This window comes from Hevea brasiliensis, chromosome 16 (assembly GCF_030052815.1).
Source record: "Hevea brasiliensis isolate MT/VB/25A 57/8 chromosome 16, ASM3005281v1, whole genome shotgun sequence".
In the NCBI taxonomy this organism is placed as follows: Eukaryota; Viridiplantae; Streptophyta; class Magnoliopsida; order Malpighiales; family Euphorbiaceae; genus Hevea; species Hevea brasiliensis.
Genome location: NC_079508.1, coordinates 45,151,933 through 45,170,593, shown reverse-complemented (window position 1 = coordinate 45,170,593; position 18,661 = coordinate 45,151,933). Strand labels below are relative to the sequence as shown.

Genomic DNA, 18,661 nt, shown 5'->3' with positions numbered 1-18,661 from the left:
TAATTGATGATTTTTATAATATAAATATAATTATAAAAATTTAAAAAATATATTTTTTTTAGTTATTTTTTTTATAATTTCATTTATAAAAATATTCCAAATTTTAGTCTAAACTCTTCCTCTCTCTATATATATAGGGAGAGAGTATCAAATGAAGAAATTGAGATAAAATTAAAGATGATAATTTTCATTACACCTTAATTTACATATAATAAGTTTCACCTTCTGACATTTGAATTTTTTTTTATTCTTATTATTTTTTATTGACAATGCCATTAGCATATTAAAATTATGATTTCCTTCCTTCACTCATTCAAATAATATAAAAATATTTCCTTTTATTTCTCAAATATAAAGATATAAACATTTTATTTATTTATATTTCGATATTCCTATTTTTTTGGATTAAAAAAAAATTATAATTACTTTTAGCATAGCCCATAAGAAGGGCTCCCCTAAGAATATTCCTAATCTCCTCAATTATTATTTCTCTTTATTTTGCATGTATTACACAATAATCCAAAAAATTCCCACTAAAACTTAGAGCTAGGACAAGAGATTACACCTTTTATTTTTATTTTATTTTATTTTATAATTATTTTTATCTGTTGTAGTGCTTCTTTAAATTGCAGCTCAAACGTAAATATAATATTTTTTTTACTATTATTTTTAATTAAAATTTAAATTAAAAATATTCCAATATCCAATTTTTAGTATTTTTTATTAAATGAAATCACATAATAGTGTTGTATGTTTTTTAATCTCCTATATAGATAATAATCTACTTAAAAATTAATGGAGAAAACTTTTTTTAATTTTTTTTAATTTTATATAATTATATATTAAATCTCAACCATCAATTTAATGTTCGAAAAAATAGATCTAGCCATCAATTAATTATTAGTTAGGAGACTAAAAAATATGCATGACCAAGAAATGCCACAAATATATGAAATTTGCTATGTTAATTATAAGTCAGCTTAATTTAACACTGTTATTTTATATGACTTAAATTTTGGATATATTTTATAAATTTAATTCGTGACCCGATTTAAAAGTTTTAAATTGCAACCCAATTGAAATATTTTATAAGATTTGTGATAGTAACGAAAGATTTGAGAGTTAGAAGTGATTGTATTTTATTCTTTTTTATTATAATAAAACTTGTTTTCTCATTTTATTTATGAATATAGATTTTATAATTGAATCATATAAATTTTGTGCCTATTTTTTTTATATTATATAATTATATAATTATGTGTGCGCTTTGTTGTAACAAACAACATTAGTTGTTTTCCTGCCTGAGATCTATTGCTATATTAATTACGAAGTACTTGCATTGGGAATGAAGGAGAAGAGAGGGAAATTCACCTGCTATAATTATTTGACTAATATTTTTTTTTCATGATAAAATCAATACATAAAATGAGTATATAATCTATCTCATACCTAACATATAGAAGGATATAAAAATTTTGTGTTTCTCTTCCTCTTCTCCACTCCTTTCCTGTTGCTTGCCAAAAGTCTCTTTATTATTTTTTTCCCCATTCTAACCAAACATAAATAAGCTATTCATGAAATCAATTTATCTAATAGATGCTAGGTACAGTGTCTTAATTTATTTATAAATGTTAAATTATTTATTTAGAGAGGAGCGTTAGGATATCATCTTTTCTCCAATACTTATAAAAAATAAATAAATATAAAGAAAATTTTGTTAATCATAATTAGTGATAAAACTTTTTGTCCCACGTTAAAAGAGTACGTGAATTGAAAAGTGTTTAAAAGCCTTAACCAGGCATTTTGATGGGAGTGAAAATTTGGAGCAACTTCAAAATTACCAAATGAATTTGCGTTGAATGACTAACTATTAAAAGATAACCATTAAAGGCTTTATAAATACCCGCTAACTACAAAAAAATATATCATTTATTATTATTATTATTATTATTATTATTATTATTATTATTATTATTATTATTATTTCTTCTCTTCTTCTTCTGCATATAATTAAATAATTTTCTTTTGATATATTCTTGAGGAAATTATAGAATTGTTGTCCAAAATTCCGGTTAAGTTTTATTGCCTGAAGAGATCTGCTCATATTATCTAGCAGTAATATAGTAAGAGTATAATCTCTTTAAAGAGAACGACTATACGATTAAAGTCTATTAATATTTTTTCTAACAAATTTACATAGATGACTCTTGCATTAATTATATATATATATATATATATATATATATATATATATATATATATATATATATATATATATATAACATTTAACCTGTGAAAATTTCAATGATTTATTTCTTGGCACGCCAAGTGCCCAACCCATTTTAAATTACTCATCTAATTTATATATAAGAAACACACACACAAATATTTTAGTGCATGCTTTGATGGCTAGATGGGAGGGATAGGCCCCTCATATTGATGGAGTATGCAATAAAAGAGATGGTACTAATATAGGCAATATAGCTATCACTTGAAGAAATTTCATCTGAACTTGGTTAATTAGGCTCCATACAGGAAGGTATCATCTCCATTTGATGAATTTGTAACACTCTTCAACCACTTCTCTATAGAGAAGGTGGCCTTACCACCCTTAATAATGTTCCAATTTTGCCCCTATAGACCTTTTGTCTCCCCTATCCATTTGCCACCAATATGTGGGGTCCTTTGTGTTTGCCCACAATAATATCTTTTCTAACCTTCTATATTCCAAAAATAATGACATCAAATAGCACATACCTCTCTCTCCTCTCTCCCACTTCCAATAGTCTCTATTTATAAGATTGAAGCAAAGTAGAACAATGAACAAAAAAGGTTGAAAAAAGTCTCTAGCAACACAAAGAAAATGCCTCTCCTCTCATCCTCTAAAACCATGGATGGCTCAGCAACTCTTAGTGTCCATGCCCAAAATGTTCTGAAAGAATGTGACACTTCACTTCTCCCAGCAACTAAACACTCTTCCTCTCACCGAACACCTTTCTTTTCCTCCTTCTCGTCGTGCTCTTTTTCAGAGTTTCCCGATGACTCCCCACCTAATCCGGCCACCCCGCGTCGATTTTCCGGCGTTCCATTTTCTTGGGAACATTTGCCAGGAATTCCCAAGAAACCAAGTTGCAAGAAAAAGGACTCTACAGTAGTGAAAGCCCTTCCCTTGCCTCCTCATACCTCAAAAAGATTCAACTTGGAGGAAGTTGGAATAATCCGAAAGAAGAATTCTAAAGAGAGCTTTGGAAAGGATCCTTTCTTCACTGCATTAGTTGAATGTTCAAAGGGTGATGATGAAGAAGATCATTCTGGTAGTAACTTTTGGAATGTTACTAAGGTTTCAAGAAGCATTAGCGGCAGGTTTGGCTTCATAAATATTTACACTTCCTGTAAAAGAACTTGTGCTGTTTCTGATTCAATAGTATACCTTCCAAGATCAAGAAGAACATCATATGGTCAACTAATTTCTTGCCGGTCGAGCTGAAATTAAGATCATATTCTTCAATGATCATTATCTTCTGGGATTTGTGTTCATGATGTTCTTACGTAAATCAAATCAAGGTATTTCCATTTGCTTCTTTTTCTTCCTGTTTAGTTTCTTGGTGTGTGAGGGCAAAGCATATGTCCCCAAAAGCATAAATCATTGTAATATGTTAATAAAACTTGCAAAAAAGATTTGAGATTTGCTAGCCTGAGCCTGGTTTTTGTCTAATCAGTGAAATAATTAATTAAAAAATCACTCTTTTAACATACATTGTGGATGCTAATTACTAATTAGCAAGATTCGTATCTATTCTCTGCTGTATTTAATGTGATGGGCAAATGAGAATGTGAGTGAAGCTTACACTAACCTCCATGTGGGAGCTAGCCTTTCTACGATGGACCACTCAAGAAGACAAGGACAGCTTATAATTTGACTTTGTTTTATTTTAATTATTATGTATTTGATAATTTCTTTGAGGGGTCCGAAATTCCATAATTTTATAATTACAAGTTTAACAGTTACATTATTGGAGTTTTGTGGGATGCGAATAGGAGGTTGTTGAGCTACCATTTGCCCTTATTTCTTTTAAAAGAATTGTACTCTAGTGTAATGGTATTGTTTATAGGTTCCATTTATATATATATATATATATATATATATATATATATATATATATATATATATATATATATATATATATATATTCTGATTAGAATTTAAATTTAAGCATTTGTTGTTTTTCAGAAAAATATATATTTTTTTAAAAATCACATTTTCTAATGTGTATGCATTAAAAATTAAGTTAAGAGAATATTTTTCTAGTCGAAGAGAAAATTAAGTTACTTTAAAAGAAAATGACTTCAAAAAGAAAATCATTTTCTAAATTTTAATAATTTTAGACATGTTCGACAAAACACTATCTTTTTTATTTTTATAGTTTGGTGGCATAGTATTTTATTAGTGTTTATAGAGTTAGAGAGTAGTCCCTAAAAGGTTATCCTCATAAATTTTAGAGGTTGAGGAAGTATTTTGATTAAAGTAAAAAAATATGATAATACTATTTTACCTAATTCAATAACTAATTTTATCGAATGCTTCTACTTTAAATCGCTAGATAAACAGTTAACCACTAACATATAATATCTAACGGTTAACGATTAATAAAATAATGGACAACTATTAAAATAAAATAGTTAATATTATCAAACTAACCCTTAATAAAATATAAAAATATTTATATATACATAATATAAATACACATCATTAACTTACTCTTAATATAGTATAATAATTTTTATATTTAATAATATATATATATATATATATTTAATAATATATAACAGTTATTCATAGTAGATCCATGACAGAACACGACACAAGGCAAGGCCTGTCTAAAAAATATATTATATAATATTATATAATTTTTTTTTATTAATTTAACTGTATCTTAAACACATTAATTACATATTATATTAATTTTGGCACTGCTTCGTGTCCTCCCCTACGAATTAGCTTTCCCGGACATGGAGAAGCCTTCCTAAGTACTTTCATCGTTCAACGTCGCCAGAAAAATTTAGATCATTGATAGGAGAGAGAGAGAGAGAGAGGGGACATTTTAGTCTTTTTTCATATAGCAGAGGAAAGAAGGGCATTTTGATCTCTCTCATTAACAAAAACATAAGTGTGATTCTGGCAATAAAGATTAATACGTAGTTTTATTAAAATGTATAACTTGTAGGTTTCATTAAATTTTTAAAAACTAAATTATCTTAATATTTTTTGGGCTTCTAAGTTGGGCTTATAAGTTAAAAAAAAATTAAGCCACGTATTAACTTTTTATTTTGATATTTATAAGTTAATTTGATAAATTATTTTATTATGTTACTCGTATTTAATTGTTAAAATTTTATCATATATCTCTTTTAATATCCTTTTCAATTAGTAAATTTTAATAATAAGTGTGCTTATTAGCTACTTTTTACTAAATGTATTAGCTACTTATATGTCACTTATAAACAGTTTAAACAAATATATAATTACTTAAAATTTTAAATTTTTACTTATAAATTAATTTTTATAAGTTAAGCGAAACACTTTCTTATAAAAGTATAAACTATTTAACCTCTCAATGTAAATAACAAAACATTTAAAATTAAATTTGAAAATATAATGATCAAGTTTGTAAACTATAAATAAAATAAACATGCACTAAAGAAAATAGTAATTTAAATAGAATTCTATGGCTTATAATCGTGCTAGTGAATTAGATTTCTTGAAGGATTGAGCTCCCTTTTGTTGTTTGATGTTGTGGATATTTTTAATCAATTCATTTGATTTATTAATGGATTTCATATAAATATATATATTAAAGTAAAATTTAATGTTTAGCGTTTTATATATTAATTACTAAACTCATTTTCACAGAATATTGAAAACACAATATTCTATATAAAATTTTTATGCAAATCAAAAAAATAAACTCACTATGATCATTATTTATAAATAAATTTTCTAAAATTTATTTTATTTTATATAAAACAAGTGCTAAATATATTTAATAACCACGTTTAAGAATAAGAAAAATGGGTCAAATTAATAATTTAGATTTTGGAGTTCAAATATTATTATGTTGAGGAATGGTATAATGATGCTTAATTATATCTTTATATTACCTCTTTATAATATTTGGAATATCATGTTCTTATTTTAATTTAAAACAATTCTTTACACACTTTTAATTTTTTATATTTTTTTTATTTATATTTTTTTTTATTTATATTTTTCTCAATGAGTCATTTGTTTTTTTATTTTTAATATAAAAGAGATTAAATGGATGAGTAATATAATTAAAATACACAATGGAAGGTTGTCGCTTCTTTATACATACAATGGTATAGGAAAATGAATTAGGCTATTCCTTGATCAATTAAAAAAAAAATATGCATTTTCATTCTAAATTAAAATTTTAAGTCAATTAAATAATTAAAATTTTTAATTAAGAATTTTTTTTTATTGTCGAAAGGTAAAATTTCATTGAAATTAAAGAAAATTACAGCACATACAACAAAATAGCAGGAAAAATAAGAAAAAAAAATACAAGCTAATTAGTATATAATAAAAATCAAATTGTAGTTTTATAAAATTGAAATTTGACATGTAAAAAGGTGGTGAATTTTAACTTGATTTAAAATTATCTGATCTAAAGGAAACTATAACTATTATAATTCACATAAAATTCAAAATTATCTTAAATTTAAATGATTTATAATATTAAAGATCAATTTGATAATATAGACATTAATTCAACTTGAAGTTAATCTAATTAAATTATCCGATCAACTTGAATTTTGATAAAAAAATAAATTAATCAAATTATTTTTTAATAAAAAAATATTTTATCCTGAATTTATTAATTCGTTTACCACCTTTACACATGTATGAAAAAAAATATACATACAGAAAAATTATATAATATGGATCTCAAATATTCCAAGATCTATATATATATATATATATATATATATATATATATATATATATATATATATATATATATATATCCCAGTCTTGATTTTTGAACATTATAATATTGTTGGTCATGATGGCTTTGCTTCCGAATCAACCTTTTAGAAAAAGGAGAAAAAAAAAATTAATGCTTCATTTCACTTCTGTATATATTGAAATGTTCAATTTAATTTTTTTAAAATTTTTTTGTCTAAATTAATATAAAAACTTTAATTTAATATCAATTGAGTCAAAAATTAAAAAACTGAATTTTTAATTTTTTTATTAAATTAAAAAATCAAGAAATTTAACTCAACACTTAAGAAATTGAATTTTTTATTTTTAATTCAAATAAAGAAATTTAGTTTAAAATTTTTAATTCTTGAGTTAAATTAAACTTAAAATAACTTTTGAATTAATTTAAATAAAAAATTAAAAATAAATTAAATTCAACATCCTCAATAAATATAAGAATGAAATTCCATTAAACAAAAAATTAATCGCTCTGAAACACAGAGCAGCAGAAGAGCAACACAGCCGTCCACACACCCACTGGTTCAGAAGAATTAATGAAGATCTAAAAATATGGAGACCCCATTTGGCATAATGAAACATTTGCTTGATAAGAAAGCATGCATATGCATGTGTGTATTGGGAATTGAGGAATGCATTTACTCTTCTTCATCACAAGATATAAGATATGCCCTGGCTAAAGCTGGATCTTCTGCTGAGATATATGGAAAACAATATTTATTCTTCTTATCTTCTCCTTCTTCTCATTGTCTGCCCAGAAATTCATTTTTTTTTTACAATGGAAATTAATTTATAGGAAGTTAGAAGTCAGTGAAAACTTGTGAAGGAAGTAAAATGCATGTCCAATGATTCTTGATCTATATATATAATAATATGGGCTATTCTCATTCTCTAATTCTTATCCCATTGCCTTTGTTAGAAATACTAATATGATTTTTTTACTTATGATTTGGACTTTTAAGTATTATATATATAATATTATTTAAAAAAAAGTTTAGATATTAATTAAATCTTGAAACCAGTAAATTTGGTAAGTTCGAGTGCACGGAAGGATAAATATCTAAACTATTATTAAGGTCCTATTTGACAACAATTTTTTTAGTAGTGTTTAATGTTTTTATTAGAATCAAAACACCATCTGTCTTGTTTATATTATTTTGTGACATAATATTTATACTAGTATTCAGAGTTTGAGAGAATAGTTCATAAAAAACTATCGCTCCTAGTTTTTAAAAATTGGGAGAGAGTCAATAATATTATAGTACTATTTTTATATTTAATTATTAATACAAACACTTCTACTTTAACAACCATGTAAACGGCTAACCACTAACAACTAATATCTAACAATTAACGGTTAATAAAATAATTAACAGCTACTAAAATAACTAATATTGTTAAACAAAGTCTGAATCTTTAACTATGAAGATGAGTTCTAAAGACCTTCTTTCTAGAATTTTTTTTTTCCTTTATTTTTCTTATTTTTTCTTCTTTTCTCCTTTAATTTTTTTCTTGGTGATCACCGGAGGGTATTTTCATTAGTAGCAACCACTTTCTTTTTTTTTTCTTGGTATTTTTTTAATAACTCAAATTTATATCCATTTGAAACAAATTTTTTGAAATATCTCCTAAAATCTATCCTTATTGATAAAATTTGAGTGAACAAATCTTCATATATGTCATTATTTGGTAAATTTTGAATTTTTGTAGTGTTTTTTTCTCATTTAATAGAATTTTTATATTTTTGTTATTGAAATATTTTGTCTTTTTTAGAAAATTACTTTATAAGATGCAAATTTTCTTTCAATAGGAGAACTAAATTTAAAGATTATGTTATGAGTCTTGTAGAAAAACTATGAAGCATCCGCCAAGTGCTTAAGATATTAGTTTAATCAAATTTAAACCACATAATCCAATTTAAAAACAACACAAATCATAATTGTTTTTTTCTGTGCACCATTATTTAAGAATATTTGGATCTTGATGGTGATAGATAGTTACTCTTTCTTGCGTTGTTCAGCTGCTGTTCCCTTTTCTCTTTACACTATCGGCACTGCAACTCAACATGTCGCTGAAGCAATGTGAGCTAATTGCTATGCGCCTTTATTCTATATTTTTTTAATATAAATTCTAAAATTTCAGATAGAGACTTGAATTCCATGTTCAGGCTTAGATAATGATTATTTTCATCAATACCAGTTTAATAATTTGCAAATATTAATAAACCATGAGTACTGAAATGTAAATTTATCCTCGTATCAGAGTTCAGGTAGATAAATGTTACCATCCAAAGGAGGCCATCGAACATTGCTGTCAACCCCACCCACAAACATCCGCATGGCATTACGGCCTGTTGGCCTGCAATTTTTGACGAGTAATTCAGAATCATAATAATCGACAATGGCCAATTTGGTCTTTCAACTTTTTACTATTAATTCAAATTATTTGATGCAATTTGGCTTCGGATTTATATTTTAATTGCAGTGATTTTGAATGCAATCAAGTTTCAATCACAGCAACTAAAGCATCAGTTACATTAGTGTTTGGATCAAATGAATGTGAAATTTCTTTGGCAAATGAAATGAATTTTTTGATCCAAACAATATAGACCGACTCCACAAATATGGAGAGAGAGAACACAAGGGCTAAGGCTAATTTTTCGTTCTTTGATTCCTGGATTAAAAACAGGAATAAAACATGTGCACATCTACAGGAAAAGATATAAGAATAATACTCCAGGATCTGTATCAGCATATGTACACACCTGTTAGATTTTCTGTATTTACATAATGTTAAAAACTTCACTAGTCAGTGATTCGCAAAAGCTGTTCTCTGACTGGTGTTCCCTCTCAACCTATCAATTTGAACATAAACAAGACTAAATCAGATTAGCAAAATGTAATTCTTAATCTGTCAGCAAACAGAGTGGGGTAAGCATAATAATACTGAATAAACTCAGAAAACTAATACGTGCATGTGATCTGGTATCTGTTTGACAAAAATGAAAGAGACTAAAATTACAATCCAATGGCACCAATAAAATAGATAGGCTGAGATTTTCTTTGAAGCTTCTGGATAAAAGAAAAAAAAAATTGAATTTTGAAAAAGAAGGGGGGTGGGAGGGGGGCAGAGTCCTTAAATATGCCAACTACTGAAACCAAAAATTAAAAAAGCATTAAGGTTTCGGCAGGAGTATTGCATAGGCCAAACCAAATGGAGCTTTCATATCTGCTCTAGCAATTGGTGTTTTACAACAGTTAAGTTCAAAGATAAGAAGCAAAGCAGTCTCAGCACTTAGGTTTATATATACTTGGAAAGCACTGCAATTCAATAAGAACTTCGAGTGTCATATATTTGTGAGCACCAGCGTGCGTGTATATGTGCATGAAAGCATTTATGTTGGCATGTAACTTGTGCAAACATAGGGACTAAGATAACTGATGGGCAGATAACTTAGAAAAAAATGTTTTTCGACAAAAAGGGCACCATATGCTAGTTCTTTGTGACTGAAGTAAATCAATGTTGACTGGTTCTAAGTGCAAACTCAAAGGCTTAATTGTTGCAGTTATAATATGCCAGCACATCTGCATGATCACCTAGCAAATAATAATAATAATAATAATAAGAAGAAGGTTGTAATCTCACCAGCTTATTTCTTTGTTGCATCAATAAACATGGCTCGAATCCAATGTTCAATATCTTCAATTTGTGATGGAGGAGGAGGAAAAGTGGGATGTTCCACAAGGTCCCATCCATCAATCAGGCTTTCAGTCTTTCCAGCATCAGGTATCTTAGTTGCAAATAGGAAACTGGTAGCTGAATTTGGAAGTTTATTATCAATTATGTTTTTCTGCAATGCAACAGCAAAAATATTAGTAACAATCAATAATTACCCATTGCAGCGAAAGACAAACAAAATTTCATAGTAATAAAAAAATTATTCTTTCAAAATGGATGAGCATGAACATAAAGCAGTGAACTTCTGAATCACTCAAAATTCAATGGAATGGTCGGATGCTGCCAGGTATCACTCATCTATCTTGACAGAACAAGGGTGGGGAAGTAAATGTCATTTATTTCTAGGCAAATAAAGAAGACCACTCCAATGAACTTTAGGCTGTACAAGGACAGCACCTATTCATGACACCAACAAAGGTTGGCTAATTGAGGGATGTTGGAAAATTCAAGGTGCTTATAGATTTGGAAATTTCCATAAAAGAATGACCAGCTTCGTAACAAAATATGTACATCAGTTAAAAAAAAATTCATAACGTTTCACAAAGCCAATGCTTAGGCCATACCGTTAGATGTAGTGCATGTGCACTCTCAAGCAAAGTGGTTGATGAAATGGTAGAATTCACATTCCATACAGATTTATTCAATTTCTGAACTTGGTTACATGACCTGAAACTCAAAAGAAAAGGTATCAAGTATGGTAGAGAAACAAACTGGTATAATAATTTTATCACAAAGATGTAGAAAATTAGTCATTGAACAAGGAAATGAGTCCTATTTTGAAACTTTCAAATTTAGATGAAGTTAAAAATGATGCAAACTACTGATCATCAATTCAAACTCTTTAAGTTACAGAGAAGATGAATAAGATCCAGTATGATATAGGCACCATCACGAAATTCTTCCATTTCAAGAATCAGTCTGCAGGAAATCCAGCACCTATGCTTCCATACCCCTTTCAAACAGAGATTTTCAAATGCTAAAAGAAGATCTATACTAACACAAGAAAAACACATGCTACTGATATTTTTCCAGAAGAGCATTCTGATTAGATTTGCCCAACTTTGAACTCTGCATGTGATCCGATATAGCATTTACTTAATACAAAAGCCTTTGCAACAGCCAATGATGAAGGACTGATGAGAAGTTACCATCAGAATTTTCAGTTTTCCAATGTAATGAAATACAGCAACATATCACAATCACATATACTAGAAAATTTATTCAGATGTTTATTTGTTGTTTTAGTAGTTCCATTGTATTGAATAGCTCTCAGTTAAGATGCTTTATCATTTTGGTATTCTGTACTACAGAATAGATGAGAAAGAATTTAATCATTCAAAAAATTTATACTAGAAAAGTTATTATTTTGGTATATTGGGACTTCACTATCAAACTTAGATCAATGAATGTCAGAATACCAGAACCAGAGGCACATTCAAGTCCAACCAATCCATTTAATCTCCAATGTGAGTGTCATATACATCATAACATGTGCGTGTAGTGAAGGCTTAAACATGAACTCAACTTTTATTGCAGCAGCCAGCAAGCCAATTGACTCATTCTAAAACTAATGCGAATTACAAACTTCCAAAGATGGATGCCACATAGAGCAAGTATTAGTCATTGACCATTTACACGTGAGGAATATGCTTGCAGTCGACAGAACCTCAGGTAACTTATCTTTTTTATCAGTTAAAAAAAAAGGTGGCATCTGAAAGTTACAAAATTCTTTTGTTCCTGTAGTTCGGGTCATGCCCATAAACTATAAAAGTCACTGACAATTATTTTAAACTTCACATCTCGAAATACACAAGAGAAGTACCTTGAACAGGCCATCTTCAAGGAAAAACCAGATCGAATTTCCTTGGAAGAGGATAATGTGGCCAACAACTTTGCAAATGCTTCAAAAGTAGATGCTTCAGAAGGCACATCTAAACCTAGCAAGTTATAACCATAAGCTGTTACACAAGCTACACTTTTCTTAAGGAGTGAAATCCCTTTCTGCAAGTCCTTGTGTGTTTCAACAGAATGTGGAGATGCAGCAGAGTAATTGAAGCTGCTACTTCGAGAAGATTCAAGATGGGCCCTTCTCTCTGATTCGATTGAGGCAACACCAAAATTACTTGAGCTTCTATCAGTCCATGAGTTTTCACTGCTTGTAGAGCAATAATTTTGGCGAGGTATAAAAAGGGGATATTCATTGCTGCATACCGCACAAAGAGAAGGGAAAAATGAAAAGGTTGCAAGAATTTAGTAAACCAAAGCTTCCTACTGGAAGCAAGAAATGTAGAAAAAGTTGAAACAGGAAATCCTTCCAGTAATCCAGTTGCAATACCTTCTAGAAGAAGGATAGGCATTCCAATAAGAATCTCGTTGCCATATTCGAGAGCAAGAACCCTGCAGGGGGAAAAAAAAAACAGAATAGGCATTTAACAATAGAGAAAATAAGTCCTACAATGCAAAAGACTCATACACTTAGTCTTTAATTGAGAAACAATCTAAAAGTGGACTTTCACATTGCCATGTCTAAAAATTTCTCCTTGGAAAATGTAATAAAGATGAAGTAAAATGCCAAAGATATCTTAACATAAAATACACATGAAAAACTCTGAAAACTACAAAAAGCAACCATATATATGCATTTGTAACAGAAAATTCATCCATCAATGCTTTAAAAATTCCTAAAGGAAATTATAAATTGTATGCTATACATTTAACAAATACTTCAAGGATTTGCAAATCAAAAACCTATAATCGGCTAGCTTTCATCAGTATCACATAACGTATGATCATCAATATATGTATATGTGTGTGTGCACACACAAACAAACATACAATTTTCATGAAACCAATCCTTTACCCACTTGAAGCTTGGCCCACAGGGCCTATACTAATGTCAAACAACATTAAAGAAGACTTAAAATTACTATTACATAGGTTGGATGATATATTCTTGATCAAATGCCAATACAATTTAAATAATTCTCAATTTTGCCATTGTTAAAACTTAAAACCACTTAAATATTTTGACCAAGCTAACAGAATGACCACAGAGAACTGGGGAAATTCAAAATTGAAAACGAAAAGGACAAGATGGTGGTCTTCAAGAAAAAATTTTCAACCATTTAGCAGAGGCACAATAATGCTTACCGCAAAGCCTGAGTTATGAAGTGCAGGGGCAGCCAAGTTACCAACAACAAGATTTAGAAGTTGCACCATGTATCTGTTTTCCAACAACAGGGGCTCTTGATTAGTATCAGAACAATTCTTAGAAATGACAAATGTGTAGTTCCAGGAATTCATAGCTTAAAAAAAATAAAAAATAAAATACACATGATAGAATCTTACATATTCTTGGATATATGCCTATCTATCAATACGGAAAAGAAAAAAAAAATTACCCCAGGGAAGTAGCAAGCTCTTCTGATGGAACAGAATGAGGATCAAGTCCTCTAGGTAAGCGTGCATTGCATATTTGATCATATTGACCATTAGACGCATCTTTTCTCTCCCCTTCTATAATCACCTACCAAACATTAAATGAATTCATGATGATCACCACTAGAAGATAATGCCTGCATTCTCTACCATTGATTTGCAATATCCTTTACTCATAACTAGCAGCAAGATTGCAATGATCTTTGAAGTCATAATAACATCAATGTCCCTAACATTTCCTGCGTACAATGATGATATTAAATCATTTCACAGAAAGTATGCTTACGTTCTTGTATGCTCAATAGTAGTACGGATTTTATTAGGCTTTTTCAATTTGGATTAGGAACCATTGTTCTGTAAAACCATGTGCAACCATGCAATAACGCACACAATATCATGCAGTATAATTAAATCTCTCTCTCTCTATGCTTATGTTCTTGTATGCTCAATAGTAGTATGGATTAGGCATTTTCAAGTTGGATCAGGAACCATAGTTCGGTAAAACCATGAGCAACCATGCAATAATAATGCACACACTATCATGCAGTCTAATTAAATCTCTCTCTCTCTCTCTCTCACACACACACACACACACACACACACTCACTCATTCTGTATTTTGTCAATTCTTGCATCACATCCATCTCAACCTCATGTCAACCATGCCAATCCTGCTGCACATATTTTTCCCAGCACTTGCTGCCATGAGTCATAGAAAGTTGATTAAAAATCCTGCAAGACTTTCCCTTCAACTTATATGATGTTTTGCAATCACATTAGGACTAAATATTGCACTTCTCTACTTCACCCATGCTGCTTTAATTCTATAGTTGAAATCCTCCTTTCACCCATCATTGCGTATAATAGACCTAGGTATCTGAAGTGTGAGCTTAGTAGAACCTCTACACAATCTAGGATAATCCCATTTTGACCAATTCCCCTGCCATAGCTAAAATCAAAGCTCATTCTCTATTCTGACTCTGCCTAGGTATGAGTGTAGCATTTGTTAGAACATAAATAGCCAATCCCAAGCTTGGATAAAGGATGAGGATCGCGATAGGTTATAGACAGTATAAAACCAAGTCATTTTCTCATGATATAGATCCAACTCTATCATAGTACATCTTCATAAAACAGAAGTAAGGAATTTCAAAACAAGTTTTAAGCCATTTGCTATAATTTATTTATAAAGACTATAGACAGCTCTCATTCTAACATATATAGCTGAGTATTTAAACAGCCAAGAAAAAGGTATTCTAAAGACCACATCTAAACAGCATTACATGTATAGACATAATCATTACATTTTTTAAAAGATAAAGGCGGCAATTGAGACAATGTAAATAATCACAATGAAGTCACTACAAGAAATCAAAACACATTCATGTTGTGAGTTCTTACCCGACGTAGCGGAAACAATTTGCACATCTGTTTTACAATTACTGATTGCTTATGAAGTAGTTCAGAGGTAATTGCCATCTGCAGTAAAGAAATTATATTAAGCATAGAATATGCTTCTTAAACAAACAAAAAAAACACTAATACATAGACCAAAACAACAAATACAACGGCTAAATGGAATTCCCCGCCTGAATATATTTTAACATTATAGACTCCAGGCAAAAAATATAAATAATCACATGACATCATCTAAATATATAAGGAGGCATAGAACAAAATTTAATTTAAAAGTGGAATTTGACAATAGTTCTCACATGTCCTAGACTCTGAGTGTAAATAAGGTTTGGAAAGAACTTCTCCTGTTTTTCCACTCGGATATCTTGTAACTGCAAAATAACAAGCTACGGTAAGGCACGAAATCACTGCTGAAGGCAAAACAGATGTAGTTGATTGATAATCTGAATCTCAAATAAATGAAAGTTGTCAATACCACACTCTGAGCTGATTCAAGCACCCCATATTTGACATTGAAATCATTAGATATCCTTTCAATCTTAGCCTTCCCTGCAAAGTTTCAAGTGGCAAAATGAGATAAAATAGTGAGTAATGGATACCCTTCTGTCTAAAGTGGTTCAACATTAATTAAATGGAGGCCAACCTTGAATGAGTTGTTCCTTGTTACAATGGAGCTTCTCCCTCAAACTTGCAAGCTTCTCATTCTGAATCACTCTCCAATTTAGTTGATCATCTGCCTTCCCCTGATCAACATATTGCACATTAGAATGACAGAATTGTTCTCAAATGTCCGGTGAGACACAAAAGGAAAAATTTTTGTCACTGAATAGCAGGTCCTAATTGTTCAGAATCAAACCTTCGCCACAAGAACTTCTCTCAACCTTGAATACAGCAAATCCCGACGACTCTTCAATGATTTGAGCAAGCTATTGTACTCATTTAATCTGATTATCCCATAACAAATTACAAAACCATCAGATATGATATCTAATACACGAGCTTCAACAAAAAATATGCTACAACGATTCTGAATTCAAGACCTCAACATGAAAATTACCTGTGATTGATACAATCAGCACAAATAGATGCGCGATTTGAATTCTCACAAATGGCACAACAATTGGATTTCTTGTTCATACTTTACTTTTACATCAATTAAACCACCCTTCTTTGCAACTCAACCCACCCTAATCTCAACATCGTATTACAAATCAAAATCAATCTCCATTATCGACAATCAGATATAAGGAAATTTTAGTTAAACAGCCATATTAGCTACCAAATAGAATCATAATATCTGAAAAGTGAAAACTGAATGAAATGAAGCTTGATTGAGCTCTTCAAAACCACAAAGATTTTGAGGATTAAAAAAAAAAAATCTTACCAGCAAATAAAACGGAGAAAACTGCGCAATCGACTGTCTAAGCGTCACCGGGCAGTCATAGCCGGAGGGATTTGTGAAATTTTGTTGAATTCTTGAGCTGTTGAATTTGAAATTTTGGGAGTTTCAGTTGAGCAGAATCTTTACCATTGCCGTGACTTATAAGAGGTCTCACAGGCAGTGGAATATTTTATTTGTAAATTTCATCAATAATTAATTTTATAAAAATTAAAAAAAAATGAATAAATATTCACTTTTGTATATATCAATCTATGCTGCATAAATTTGGAGAGGGAATGCTGCCGTTCCTCTTTGGCATTCAAATTGATTATAATTATATTTTTTATTTAAATTAATATTAAAATTTATATATATTTAAATTTTTAATTTTATAGAGTTTATGTAAACTTAAAAGTTTAGTTTTATTTATATTAATTTTAATTAAATATAAAATTTTATAAATAATAATTAATTAAGATAAGAAATTAATAAATAAAAAATAAAAAATAAAAAATATAATTACTATAATTCATATTTATTTATTTATTTGTAATCTATAATATATAAAAATGTTAGAAGGAGGACATTGGTATTACTAAAAATGTTTGTGGTGATTAATAAAAGACAAAATTTAATTTGTTATTAAAAATTAATTTATTTTAAAATTTTTTATTTAAATCTATATTATTTTTATATGAAAATGTATGAAGGGTAGGGAGAATATTAATTTTATTCAAATTATCATTTATTTTTAAAATTAATTATAATTATATTTTTATTAGTTAAATAATTAATTAAATTAAAAAAATTAATAAATAAAAAATATTATTAATTTACCTATTATTTATAAAAATATAAAAATATTTTTATAATAACAAATAAATAATTCGCAACAAATAATATATAATAATAAAAATAACTTTTCGCTAATTCTTATAAATTCTTCATTAATATTATTTAGCATGAAAAAATAAGTCACTAATCATTTTAGTAATTAGTGATTTCATGCCCATTCAACAATATTCAATATTATAATAATAATTTTTAACAATAAAATATTTATTATTAAATATTTAATAATTTTAATTTTTAATATTATAAAAGTTATTTTAAATTAAAATTTCAATATTACTTTAATAATAATTCTACTTATACTTAAAAACATATTATAATACTTAATATAGTAATTCTATAATTATAAACCTATAAGTATTATTAATTTATAAAAAAATTATTTAATTTATTTTAATAAAATTAATAAAAAAGTATTGAAAATGAAATATTATTCTTATTAATTTTTTTAATTGTTTTAAATATCTATAAAATTATAATTTTAAAATTTTATTAATTTTCAATATATATATATATATATATATATATAAAAGGAAAAAAGAAATTGGAAGAATAAAAATATGTTTTATATAATTATAAAAATATTATTAAAAAAACAAATATTTAATTAAATAAAAATTTAAGGTTAACTAAATATTAAAATCAAGAACTTGAAATTTTAATTCAATTTAAATAGATAACCACATTATTGATTATAAATTTATAATTTTTTTAAATTATTTATATTGATAAAAATATAACTTTAATCAAACTTAAAATTTATTTTTATATATAAACAAATTTTCATTTATTTCATTTTTATTAAAAAAATA

General features: G+C 28.0%; 2 protein-coding genes across 5 annotated transcripts; one reads left to right on the top strand and one right to left on the bottom strand.

Moving 5' to 3' along the window:
• The first annotated feature begins 2,762 nt into the window (after positions 1–2,762).
• Positions 2,763–3,688, top strand: LOC110653120 (uncharacterized). The gene has a single exon (XM_021808724.2). It carries the CDS (start codon positions 2,864–2,866, stop codon positions 3,485–3,487), a length of 624 nt encoding a protein of 207 aa, XP_021664416.2. The 5' UTR covers positions 2,763–2,863; the 3' UTR covers positions 3,488–3,688.
• Positions 3,689–7,586: 3,898 nt separating this feature from the next.
• Positions 7,587–17,185, bottom strand: LOC110657853 (uncharacterized). 4 transcript variants are annotated; one of them, XR_009144793.1, is made up of 16 exons: positions 17,001–17,184; positions 16,674–16,803; positions 16,473–16,560; positions 16,260–16,359; positions 16,092–16,165; positions 15,916–15,987; positions 15,602–15,679; positions 14,164–14,288; positions 13,913–13,985; positions 13,098–13,159; positions 12,585–12,965; positions 11,326–11,428; positions 10,670–10,874; positions 9,789–9,878; positions 9,309–9,382; positions 7,587–7,774 (listed from the first exon to the last, which is right to left on the bottom strand). XR_009144793.1 is itself a non-coding variant. In XM_058137963.1 (14 exons), the coding sequence occupies exons 2-13, from the start codon at positions 16,751–16,753 to the stop codon at positions 10,674–10,676; spliced, it is 1,437 nt and encodes a 478-aa protein (XP_057993946.1). In that variant the 5' UTR covers positions 16,754–16,803; positions 17,001–17,184; the 3' UTR covers positions 9,671–9,878; positions 10,670–10,673. The 4 variants fall into 4 exon arrangements, 1 of the variants encoding a protein (XP_057993946.1); XR_009144794.1 differs by lacking the exon at positions 7,587–7,774 and having other exon boundaries at positions 9,170–9,382; positions 16,674–16,808; positions 17,001–17,185; XR_009144792.1 differs by lacking the exon at positions 7,587–7,774 and having other exon boundaries at positions 9,170–9,382.
• Between the last annotated feature and the right edge of the window lie 1,476 nt (positions 17,186–18,661).